The sequence below is a fragment of the Juglans microcarpa x Juglans regia genome, chromosome 1S, assembly GCF_004785595.1.
Source record: "Juglans microcarpa x Juglans regia isolate MS1-56 chromosome 1S, Jm3101_v1.0, whole genome shotgun sequence".
NCBI lineage: Eukaryota > Viridiplantae > Streptophyta > Magnoliopsida > Fagales > Juglandaceae > Juglans > Juglans microcarpa x Juglans regia.
The window spans coordinates 22733932-22747120 of NC_054595.1; the positions used below are offsets into that span (position 1 = coordinate 22733932).

At 34.8% G+C, this 13189-nt stretch overlaps 1 protein-coding gene across 3 annotated transcripts; it reads left to right on the top strand.

Annotated features, from left to right (window-relative positions):
* Window positions 1-2257: 2257 nt before the first annotated feature.
* Window positions 2258-6283, top strand: LOC121245861 (protein WVD2-like 3). Of its 3 annotated transcripts, XM_041143752.1 has the most exons (8): window positions 2270-2415; window positions 2506-2593; window positions 3871-4438; window positions 4564-4651; window positions 4777-4868; window positions 4988-5056; window positions 5287-5400; window positions 5786-6283. In XM_041143752.1, the coding sequence occupies exons 3-8, from the start codon at window positions 3875-3877 to the stop codon at window positions 6089-6091; spliced, it is 1233 nt and encodes a 410-aa protein (XP_040999686.1). In that variant the 5' UTR covers window positions 2270-2415; window positions 2506-2593; window positions 3871-3874; the 3' UTR covers window positions 6092-6283. The 3 variants fall into 3 exon arrangements, with proteins under 3 accessions (XP_040999685.1, XP_040999686.1, XP_040999684.1); XM_041143751.1 differs by lacking the exon at window positions 2506-2593 and having other exon boundaries at window positions 2258-2415; XM_041143750.1 differs by lacking the exons at window positions 2270-2415; window positions 2506-2593 and adding an exon at window positions 2616-3441.
* The last annotated feature ends 6906 nt before the right edge of the window (window positions 6284-13189 follow it).

Sequence of the window (13189 nt, forward strand, 5' to 3'; positions counted from 1 at the left end):
ATTTTGAGCATGGGGTAGTGCCATTAGTGGTATTTTGGTGTCTAATGTCTTGGTTTGGTATTATATTCTAGGTTTAGTTTGTGAGGTGTCAATGTTGGTTCAATTGTCAAAGTATCACCAAAATCATTATATGGGCTACTTGGTCTTGTGAATTATGCTGTAACGCTCCGATCCAATCAACCAAAGAAGTTCCTTAACAGTGTGGAAACAAATGTACTTAGTTCATGTGAATTAAGAAAAAAATAGTTATTGCATAGTTTTGAAATATATAAAAATTATACGCATAGTCTAATTAACTTGATATCATATATTTAAAAGTTGATGCATGGTTACTTCAAGAATTTTAATAACATTATATTTGACGATTGATAAGAGAGAATATACTATATATATATATATATATAGGAAATTACATTTATAATTAATTGATGTGAAGAGCAGATCTACATGGATTGGAAGAGCTTAATTAGGATGGCATTGTGCATGTGAAGGTGAGGAACATTAATGGATTTTGTGGGAAGAGTTTTGCTATATACAAGTAAGTTTGCATACCAATCTGCGTATTAATGTTATTGTCTTCATATTCTAAATTCAAATTAGCATTATTTTCAATACAATTTACTTTTTGGCCAATTATATTAAATGGATACACGTATTAACACGCAGAATCGCTTACAATTAAATTTTTACTTTTAAGAATGCCCCATGCACACATTTCCCGCAACATTTTGTCATGTTGCACCCATCATGACTAGGATGGCCTCTTTCAGCAGCAAGAGTACCAGATGTAATGTAATCTACACTCTACAAAAAAGTAGTTGACCCCTGGTCTGTTGAGTGTTGAGTCTAATCCCCCGATTGAACTCCACACCAACTGGTTGTTGTTGCTTGAGACATAGGATATAATGATCTCATCCATGTGAAGTTGACATGAATGTGAATCACATTAACAACGTTACTTTGTTTTTTATTTTATAGATCATATTAATTATTTATAAGGTTATACCAAGGGTAAAATTGGGCATGTGAACGGAAGAGGACAAGGCATCATTATTTATTTCAATTGGAGGATGTTAAGGCATTATCAAGAAGGTTAAGCGAGCATAGTCAAGGATGGAGGCATGGGACCTAGCTAGGCCATTATTCCATGTAAACATCTTCTCTCCTTAATTCATTTTGTTTTTCGTTTTTAGCTAAGATATCAACATCTTTGGGACATTGCCAAAAATCCCATAATCCTCTTATTTAGCATAAGCAAAAAATTATATTTTAACCATGCTTTTTAATACCTAACACACAATTGAAATGCGTTCAACTATGATGAAAAAAGTATTCGTATTATATATAACCTTTTACGAGTATAATTAGTCTCACAATAAATAATATATGGACGCGATAAACTTGCAAATAACAAAACTCTTGATAGAATCTAATTTCCAACTTCAATCCCCAATATTAATAGAAATAATGGGTTAAGATCATCAAATTGAAAAAAGAAAAGAAAATAGCTCACCCAATAAAATGTCACAAAAGGCTCAGAAATTGAAATAAAATGAGATCAGATGGTTTTAGATAAAAGTTAAAAATTGAATAAAATATTATTAAAATATTATTTTTTAATAATATTATTATTTTAATATTTAAAAAAATTGAATTATTTATTATATTTTATATAAAAATTTAAAAAATTTATAATAATAAAATAAAATAAAATAAAACTATTTCTATATTTAAACGGATCTTAATTTAACTTATAGTAAATCATTGAGAATCAAATAGTACCTTGTATTTACCCTACAAATCCCATCAATATGTACCAGCTCTTTGAAAGGACGAAGTTTGAATTTTGTTCTTTGTACGGAAGGAATAAGATTCCAAATGGCGCTTCGTTTGTTTGAATTTTGGAGGTAGGAAGTTCAAAATTCTTGGCGAATGATTACGTTATTTAATTATGGCCGAGTTAGTATTTTAATTATTTAATATTCTACTACTTATTTTAATAAATTTCATATTTTGCAGCGTCAATCTTCTTTACATTTATAAAAAAAAAAAATTGGCGAATTTAACATTTCTCTAATAAATTATTTATCTCTAATATTTTTTTTTTCTTTTTTATGAGCTTGTAATACTTTTTTTCTCTAAACGGTGGTGGTAAAACCGTAAAAGAGACGTACGTACATGCATGGTATAAACATTTTCAAAATTAAAGTTGCATTACGCCGTGAAGTGACGGCGTGAGCACCGACGAGGCACTGCAAAGCACAATAAAACAAAAACGCACTCGAAGACACAGAGAGAGACACAGAGAGAGACAGAGAGACATTCGCAGCTCGATAAGGCCAAAGCGGTCTAGCACTGGAGACTGGTTACCGGAGAGAGCGAGCCTCCGTACTTTTCACAGACCGGAACATAACCGTGAGTTATTTACGGCATTTGCCATTCTCTTTGCTTCACTCTCTGCTCCTCTCGGATCTGCTAATCCCTCGTGCATGCCTGAAAATGCAGCTCTAAATTCAAACATTCAATGCCTCGATCCGTGCGGTGTCGTTTCGTTGCTTGTTATTCTTCGTTCTTTGACCTCTACCTCTCTCTGGTTTTGCCTTTCCTTGCATTTCTGTCTCTTCACAGTGATTCGATTCGAAAATGTTGTTTATATATTTAAAGCTTGTTTGCCTGTTGTGAAAATGTAGGATATTAAATCAAGTAAAAAAAACAATCAAATATTAGATTTACGATTCGATTATTCTCTCCTTGGACCTTGTTTTTATTTGGAATATAATCTCGAGGTTATATTCCTTTTGTGTTTTCGTCAATCTGCGATTTCAGAAGAACGGGAATCTCTGCTCAACAAAGACTAATGCATCCGTTTGCTCTGGTTGAGTTTAATCCGTTATGTGTGTATATGAAAACATACATATGTCATGTGGTTATGCCGTAGAAATGCAGATTCAAGCTGAACTTTTTACATTTGCGTAAAAGATTTGTAGGCGTATGGATGCTGTAAAGTTGAATCCAGCAGATGAGTGATCTCCTTTCTTGATTTGTTATAGACTTACTGAAGTATTGGCTTTAATGATACAATAATCTCCCTGTTGCCAATATGCCACTTTGCCATTTACTATATCTGAGTGTGTGCCTGTTGTCTGTTATTTGTGCTGAACTTGCTTTACTCTTACAATATTGATAAAGAAGCAGTACTTGTAACCTTCTCCCCATCAAATGAAATCTCATTTCTTTTGTGCTTAGCCTTTTCTTTCATTCGTATTTATAATTTCCGTGATTTTCTTTTTACCAAAAAATTACAATTTATATCAGCTATGTTTGTGTGGCGAATGAAAACAACGTTCAAAAATCCTCTTTCTATAATGAAGGCTTTGGTCGAGCATATAGGAAGACAGTTGCTATCATGAATACCTGCTTGGGCCGGGCACTAACCAAAATGTAATGATTAGCAGACTTTCATGTGTTTGTCTTCCTTTTCTTTCGTTTGCTACTCGAGGTGCACCTTGTACTCTGTGATCTTTAAAATTATATAAAAAAATCTCATGTAGTTTTGTTTTTTTCTCTTGGAAGAAGTCTCTACAAGATTAGTCTTCACTCTCTTTCTTTGTCATAGAATTAATTTTAAACTTATCAAAGAGAACGGTATTGGATGATACAGTATAAATATTCTTCAGATGTAATTTTCTATCTACCATTTACATGATTCTAGCATAAACCACCATCGCAATTAGCAACTTGGTAACTTGGAAATCATAACAAATTTGGGAAAGTGAAGGCAAGGATTGGCAGTTTGCATGCAGAGATCTTTGTGGCATGAAAGCATGGAACAATTATTGAGAATGTGAGACTTATGTTCCTTTATTGCAGTGCCATGGGGATAGAAGTTGCAGATATTTGTATGGACAAGGAGCCAGATTGTGTCATAGTTTATGCAAATGGTGTTTCCCATGATTCAGATCATGAACCTGATCCCAATCATCATAATGGGCAAGAGTCATATGAGCCTATTAACGAGGGTCCTGAAATCCAAAGTACAGAAGAGAGTACCGAAGCAAAGGAATATGATGTGAAGGAATGTACTACTGAAAACTCAGTAGAGGTATCTGAATTCTGTCATAATGAGAAATATAAGGAAGAGCAGAATGTACTAAACTCACATGTTAAAGCTGGTCTGCGTGTGGAAAGTATAAAATCAGAAACCCAGAAGAAAAAGGACAATAATAAGTCACACATTTCTGTCAAGCAAGCATCCAGATCTGTTGCTGCAAATGCTCGAACAAAACACACTGTTCCACAGCCATTTTGCCTAGCAACTGAAAAGCGTGCCTCATATGGACTTTCTCCTGGTGGTGCACAACCTGATTTTGGCACCCGTCTGAATAAATTGTCTAATGCAAACAATGTGAGACATCCAAATATCATAAAGCCCAATCAGGTAACTTCTGACCAATGTTGGATTTCTTGTAAAACTGACTTTTGGATAGAGAGAAATATCATAAGACCACAGCCATCGAGTTATATATAAATTCTTTATCTTGAAACTTCTGTATGTTACTGCAGCAAATATCAGAACTGGTACCGAGGAAGCCACTGCAACCTGATAACAAGAAGCATCCTGATGAAGAAGATTCTTGTTCTATTGCTTCCTCGTATCCTCTTACCCCTTGCAGTCTTATTTACTTGTTTTACTTCATGCTTCTTTCCTATTTTTCTAGTGTCTCTTGTATCTCTCCCAGTTATTAAATTTATTTCATTCCTTGACTTTGCATAGCACTGCAAGATCTGCAAGGGCAATTAAGTCCAAGCCTACTGTTGCATCAGCTCCAATATTTAGATGCATGGAGCGTGCTGAGAAGCGGAAGGAGGTAGTTGCCTCTTCAGAATTTTACATTTGAAGTTCCTTTTTATGTTTGAATATAAGTATCTGTTTATGACACTTCCTAAATGCAAACCACACATCCCTACCTTATTGCCATCTTTTCAGTTTTATTCAAAAATTAGAGGAAAACACCAAGCATTGGAAGCTGAGAAAAACCAAAGTGAAGCGAGGACAAGGTAGGATACTCTCTCTAGCTACTTTAAACCAGACTATTTAGTACTCTCTCTCTCTCTCTCTCTTCTCTCCCCCCCCCCCACCCCCCCCCCCCCCCCCCCCCCCATAGATAGGGTTTCTTTCTAAACTTTTTCCCTCACTCATTTCTGTGTATTAATGTTGTATGGTCAAGGTGTTTAATTCTAGTATTATAGCTTTGCCTTTGTCCTCTTCATCAATTTTGAATTTTTAAGGAAGAGAAAGATGCAGCTATTAAACAACTGAGGAAGAGCTTAATGTTCAAGGCAAACCCAATGCCAAGCTTCTACCTTGAGGGACCTCCACCTAAGGCTGAACTTAAGAAGGTACTGCATGGACCTTTCTCATTCTTATGCTATCATATATAAGTATAGGATCTTTCCCAGATTTAAATTCCTTTTTGGATCTCCTAGAATCTTTATGTTTAGTATTCTTTCCTCATTTGTTTTACTTGGTTCTCCACTCTTTATGTACTTGTTTGCGTGCCCATAGATTTGTTCTAATTTTTTTTTTCCAGCCTAATAAAGATTCTAGGAATTTTGAGCCAGTATTTGAACTTCTAACTTCTTGCAGTTTACAAATAAAAAATGACAGAAAAAAAAAATGGCTGTCTTAATGTAGACAGAAGTAGGAAAAATCTATCATAACTGCTTCTCTTTAATTATACGTGATAGCTTAAAAACTTGATTTTGTTGCCTGTATGATTGGTAGCTGCCACCAACTCGTGCAAAATCACCAAAGCTTGGCCGAAGGAAGAGCTGCAGTAATGCAGTCAGTTCATCCCTGGAACACAAAGTGAAAGGAGCTTGTGCTTGGGAAAATCGTCGGAGCCTTGGTATTTACAAAGAAGAGACCACCACCAATGGCCCCAATAATTTTAGGAATCGGAGCAACTTCCAGAATGGTAATGCCACGTGGAAATTCAATGATGAACCGAAAGAAACAGAAGATATAAGCGAATCAAATGCGACCAAGGTAAATGGTCAGGGGGATGTGCACTACGATGTCCATTCTTGAGTTTCTGGTGAGTTTTCTAATTTAAAAAGGGAAATGGGCCTTCATTTTCTCTAGTTTTATTGTGACTGCTTAAACAATTAAGTTATTTCCTTAAACTTGCAAGGACTCGTTGCAGTGTTTTATTTAATGTATGATGTGTAAATTCTAAGTTATATTTATATAAAAATGGACTTTTTTTTGTGGGCTGTAAAATCCGCTGAATTTTTATATGCTAGATCAGAAATGAAGTGTTTCGTGCTAGTGGTTCCCATCTAATTAATTTTTATATTAGGATTCGATTTTTTTTTTGCTTTTGGGATATTGTACAAAATAGTATTTATGTAACATAATTATCTGTACTGGAAGTGGAAGATCATTTTGCTTGGTAGTGTGGGAGGAGCAGAGAGTTGTCCTTTGCTGTGTTGGAAATCCATCTTTTGCGTGATTATGGTGAGCCTCATTATGAAAAGCTCAAAGCGAAAGCTAAAAAAAAGGACACTATGGAGCGTAAAGCACGTCGTTTCAAAGCTTCTTAGATACCACGCAGTAGCAAAGATCACTTTTCTGAGCTCACCATGCCCCGTTTATGGGGAGCAAAACTTGCTGGTCAAAAAGGATGCTGGTTCCAAAATCATCTCTACTTTAAGTTCTTGATTCTTAGTGATTCTGATATTTTATGTGTTTTTGGAAAAGAGTTTCCAAGATTAGCATTAAAACCGTGTTTGGTTGCACAGAAAAATTAGTTTGAAAATCACAGAATTTTTTCTGATCTACTCACCAACATACTCACCAACAGCTATGAACATCGCCTATCTGGGCTACGAAGTACAAACTACAAACCCAAAGGTTCAAGTTCATCCCTTGTCAAATTGCAATACCCTTTGGTAGTAAAATACTTTGTGCAGATACGGCCGTGCATGTCTGAGTGGCATCCTACGTCGGCTTGCTCAACTTTCTTCGTGGCATGCTGTGATGTCGGGCAAATTGTCAGCATTGACCGTTGACTAAGCTGGCGTGACAATGCTATCTGTATAGTTCATGTCACGAGTATCCGTGCAGATAATAATAATACTCTTAAAAATTTAATTTGTTTTAAGAATGGTTCATCCGCGACTTAACTTCTCAAATTGTCTGAAAAATATTTCATTTGCTTTTAAGCGGCCACATAAATCTTGACCTGTTTGAATTAAAGAGATGTAATTTGGGTGAAAGCATTCAATTGTAACGCTGGTAATTACCAATTGATTTCAGTGTTGTATTTGGTTGTAATATCATAAACAATCTAATCTTTTAAGAGTAGTAATACTACTCGAGTAATGCTACGTATAGTCGTGGAGTGCGTATGCGCCGTGCAGTCGCTTGAAAGAGAGTGGGGTCTACTATTAAAAAATTAACTTATTTTCATGTTAATCTCATATTTATTTACTTTTTTCAAAATAATTACGCGGCGCTTGCACACTAACGATTGCAACTATCATTTCTCAATCAACAATATGATTACAACATAAATATCTATTTGTTAATTAATTAAGCACTATAAACGGGCCTAACTAATTTCGTACACCCTTTTTATTTTTCTATTTTTTCATATCGAATTAGATACATTTTTAAATCTTGAACCAAATTGGTTTTTGCACCATCTAGAACATGAAATGCAACACGTGATGGGTGGTAGGTTCCTGACATTATCTCAAACAATTTAAAGCACATATATCTTCCTAATTTTTCGATCTTTTACAAATCAGCTCAAGCTTTTTTAACAGACCAACCTGTATTTATTTCCATATAAACTCGGAATAGTACTATTTTGGGGCACGCCCTTCATCAATATTGAAGATTCTGCCACCTCTCGTCTTCCCCTTTTCTTCGAATGGGAATGGGACAACAGAGACCTCCTTTTATAAGCACCATGATAATTAAGACTACTATCGTACACATTTCACCTTTAAGACTACTATCGTAACATGATCAACTCCCTCTAAGCAATATTGATCGGTCATGATAGGATCGGTCAATCGGACGGAGATGAAGCTTGTGTGTATATATATGTGTATGTATGTATGTATGCATGCCACATGATTTCAATGCTTACTGAAAGATGGCGAGTCTGGTAGGATATGCTAAAACAAGTCTGGTTTGACCTGATCAAAATATTGCCTCAATCTGAACGGCCTATTTATTAACGGTGGCAAGTGGTCTTAATTTCTTCCACCAAACTGCATGTCTTTTTCAATTCATTTGACATCTTATTACCTATTTATATTTTCCTAATTAATAACCTAAATAAAGATCTGTTTGGCTCTGTGGACAAAAAACAACATTGTGACATTAGATCAAAACGTTTTTGGATTGTCTATGTTTGTAAGATGAGTAGAATTCGATCAGGTGGTGTTAAAAACAAGGGTGACCGAAGGAAAGTTTGCTAGATTAAAAGATTAGGGAAGGGTGCTGGTGCGAGTGCCAAACCTAGCCTAAAAGTTGTTTTATTTCAGAAAAGTTACGATATTTACAATTTTAGAGCATATAAATCTTACAAATTTCCTTTAAAAAATTAGATAAATTTGAAATTGCAAGAAAAAAAAATCATATTTTTAATGATGTGCTTTAATTTTTTTTAAAAAAATATACAGAACTTACACAACTTAAAATATTATTTAAAATAAATTGATGATCTGTAAAGTCTCGCATAGGGAGCTTCAGAAACTGAGATCCACGTCACCCGTCCAACAAAAAGAAGAAAACTCCTCCTTCCCCACGTATATATGGGACCATGAAATGCATGGCCGTTTAAAAATCAAAGTACAAACAGTCCTCTCTCTCTCTCTCTCTCTCTCTCTGATCTCTGTCTCTGTGTTGTCTAACCATGAAATAGTTGAGGAGAATGCTGTCTGGTTCGAGACCATTTGAAGCACAGATCATGATCAGAATCATAAATCAAATGATGTCGGACCAGGCTTCATTCCCCCCAACTCATCAGTCATCAGTACTAATGTGCTAGAGATCAAGTACTTAATTTCATGCAAGCAATGATTAATGGAAGCCCAAACATACATCAACACTTCGACAATATTCTCAGTACTGCATATTTCTTCTGCTTTTTCAAGTACATGTAAGTAGTTCTCACTAATTCTCTTCCTTCCCATATCACTTGTTCTTGCACTCTATATATGCATCTCTCCCTTTCTCTCTCACGTAAACGACAACCGAAGGAGCTAGGGCGGCAGGCAAGCTAGCTGTTGGAGTATGGCTATACGATCCAGGTGCATTTATTTTTATATGGCCTGGTTTAGACCAATATATATATATATATATATATATATATATATATATATATATATATATATGTTCAGAAAACAGGAGGCAATCTAGCTACCAATTCTTGTAGAGAAATTGTTATTTTTCCTCTCACCTTGATCAAATGAAAGATCAGTATAACTGGATCATGCAAATTACTGGTGAATTTATAATTTTTGCTCGAGATAAAAAGAAGTGCTATAGTTCATAGCTTTGTTTTTCTCCTTGATCAAAAGAAAGACTTCATGATCATGCAAAATATTGGTGGATTTATTAACCGCAGAAGATTGTGCAGGAAATCTGTTCATGATGAGGAAAATTAATTAAGTTGGAGATGAATTAATTGGAAAGGCAGAAAAGTATATATAGGGGATGTTGGATATTTTCTAGGATTTGGTTTCAAATGCTCCCTCCTTACAAGTCTGCACAACTTTATTTTACCAAATTCGTTGAAAAAATCCAGCGTGAAAATATGACTGGAAAGGCAAAAAAAAAAAACAAGCAAATAAAGTAGTGTTTGATCTTTTCGTGAAAGAATTTGAGCCAAATTGCCTTTGCTTGCATAGAGTTGCAAAGAATATAAGCTAGCTAGCTTAGGAGCTTTCACTTTATGTGTTGCATGAGAGCGCCGGGGGTGGGGGGGAGATACTTCTTCTTCTTCTTCTTTTTTTTTTTTTTTTTTTTTTTAATTTTAATTTTAATTTTTATTTAAATGGAAACAGACTTCATTTCATTCAATGTACTGAAGTTACAGCTGTGAGTTATCAATACAGGGAAAACCCAAACTATAAGCCAACCTACACATCTGCTCTAGGGCACCCCCACACACAAATTCTTTTGTGGCAGACATTGTCTTAACTTCTAAAAACGCTCTGCAAAAACAGAACTACACGACCCATCTTTCAAAGAAGATAAGCACTCACCCCTTTCTTCCTCCCAGGGAGGACGAGTATGGGACTCTGCTGCTATGGACACCAAGTCTAATAGCCTATTTCTTTTTTATTAATTACAAAAAATAAAAACTGGAAAAAGAAACACATTAAAAAAATACAGAAATACAAAAAACACATAAAAACTCTCTACCACCACCCCCCACCACGAGCACTGGCGTGAGCCTAAACGGCATGCCCACCGCTAGCATCAGCTTCACGAGCCCAGACGACACAAGCACCCTGCTCTCGCACATACAACAACCTCCACAACGCAGGCGGCTCCTATGCACAAGCACCGGCCATACAAACACCGGCCATAGCATCACCCGCCTCTCTCGACCAGCTTTTGCCCCAGATTGCGTCCGATCCAGGCAGCTCAACACTTCCCTCGAGTTAAAGAGAAAGGGAGAAGAGGAACAAAAGCTATACATTTGAAAAACAATGGAAAAACACTAAGAAAATGCTGCAAAAAACGGAGGTACAACACACAAAGAGTCGGCAGTTGTGCGTGAACTCTGGAAGGAAGGCCGATGGTCGATCTTGGAAGTCCCAGAGTCAAAGGTCCTAGAAAAGCCGAGTGTTGCATCGGTAGAAGACTCATCAGCACCGACGAGCTCTGAGGCTTCAACCCGTGCGTGCGAGCTACGCTCCACTTCGTTTGGCGCTATGTTCGGTGGTCTTGAAGATCGGCAGCTGGGTAGCATCCAGGTGGGGTGCATGTTGGCTAATGGATGTCGGGAGGTCCTAAACAATGATTCTCCTTTATTTGGCCTGAAAAATATAAAAATAAAATCAAAACACTACATAGAAAAAGAAATTGGATAGAGGAGAAGAGGGAGGGAATGAGCCGAAGCTCCCAGATATCAAAGTTGAGCTTTGAACTTACTCTCTTTTTCACTTTAGAATAATGTTATATACAGTCGTAGAGTGTACAAGTACCATACAATCGCTTTAAAAAAAGAGTGAGATCTACTATTAAAAAATATTATTTTTTATATAAATTTCGTATTTATTTAAATTTTTTAAAATAATTATACAGCACTTACACGTTCTTAAATATAATTATCATTTCTTTTCACTTTTAAGAATGTCATTATGATAGCCAATATCTCTATAGTCTTAGTCCATTCCTAGCTAATACTTTTTTAACACGATGTGGGTCAGATCCTACCCATGCATTAATGTTGTCAGGTCGTACGTACGTGCTTGGAATACCTAAATTAATTCTACCATGTGGGTCCGTTCTAGATCCCTAACAATCACAACACTCTGATTTTTTTTAGACTATATTTATATATTAAGAATATCTTAAATATTCTTATTATTATTTTTTATTTTATTATTATTTTTTATCTATTTTTTTATTATTTATTATTTTTTACTTATTATTTATTATTATTTTTTCATTACTATTCACAAACATTTTTAATACTTCTCAAATATTCTCACTACCCAAATGTAACCTTCTCATCCATTTTTGCAAAGCATATTAACATATCCACAACAATCATAATGAGAGAAGACGCTAGATATATCACTTTGAATTTTTTTTATTGGAATTTGCCGGAGTATGAGAATAAAATTCCAACTAATATCGAAGGTACATAGACTTTCGACAAGAACTTCATTTTGAATTACACGAATTAGCTTGAGATCCCACCGATAAAAAATAATTAACTTGAGATTTTCGTCAGAGTCAAAAGAGATGAGAGAACATCTTGAAATATGAATGACAAAAAAAAAAAAAAAAAAAAAGAATAATTCCTATGCTCGATAGATCAGCTAGGAATCCCTTGTCAAAATGGTAAAATCATGGATTCCAAAATTAATAATTTCTACTACTTTTTTGGTGATTGACCGTTTGTAAATTCTATAAAACATCCAACAGAAAATTGAAAAATACCAAAAAAAGTACCTCATGCCCATGATTTAAAAGGGTGAAGGAGTGATTTAATTTGTTGGCTATCACAATCACAAACTTTTCTAATACACGTACAAGTTTTACTTACAACGTAAAACTTGTGATTCCATCTCCCTAGTTGGGATGGACCGACCACTCTAGCCCCTTGTAATTTTAGATCAGATAACATTATATCAAGCATTCTTATTTTTGTAGGACATATATATGTACATTGCATTAGGGTGGGTTCTTCTTGCCGTACGTGAAAAAGTCGAACAAACTACCTTGATTTTGACTTCGAATACCTTCCATATTCTTATCTTATTATAGATTTCATATCATCCAAATTAATGATCATGTAATTGCTATTTATAATATGACATCTTATAATAAGATGAAAATATCACATCTAAATTCATAAATTACTTGATAAAAAAGTAGACGTAATTCTATGCATAAAGAGTAATGATGCATATACAATTATTTTTATAATTTTTTATACAATCATGTAATTTTAAAGTGGTGATATTTACATAAAGTGATATTATGTTTATAAATTATTTTATAAAAATATCTCTCATTTAAAATATAACTTTATAAAAAATTGTAAAAAATATTGCATCTCTATCATTTTCAATGTTCAAAACCGTGCACAAAAGAATTAGTAGCATAGAACCTAAACACTTTGTTAGCCATCTAGGACTAGAGAAGAGAAGCCTTGCAAAAGGTAACAAATATGATCTCTAATGGGAGTGGTCCTGAAACAGTAGCCAATTTTTTTTAAGGGAAATTGCCATCATTCATTTATCAGAAAAACTTACATTCATGATCAGATACATTCTGAAATGTCCTCATATCAAACATGACGTCATAAACCAAAACAATTCATTTGGAGCTCTACCAGTTCACTACTTCCTTTTGTGATTGGTTTAGTTTTCACTATTGTTGTTACTTTCTACAGACAAATATCCAAGAGACAAACTCTTTTTTATT

What these genes read in the sequence shown, in the direction of transcription:
- LOC121245861 (XM_041143750.1), top strand. Translation starts at nt 3,407, where the DNA reads ATGAATACCTGCTTGGGCCGGGCACTAACCAAAAT. An exon ending in GGCCGGGCACTAACCAAAAT is followed by an intron (nt 3,442 to 3,870) that starts GTAATGATTAGC and finishes CCTTTATTGCAG; the next exon opens with TGCCATGGGGATAGAAGTTG. An exon ending in ATATCATAAAGCCCAATCAG is followed by an intron (nt 4,439 to 4,563) that starts GTAACTTCTGAC and finishes ATGTTACTGCAG; the next exon opens with CAAATATCAGAACTGGTACC.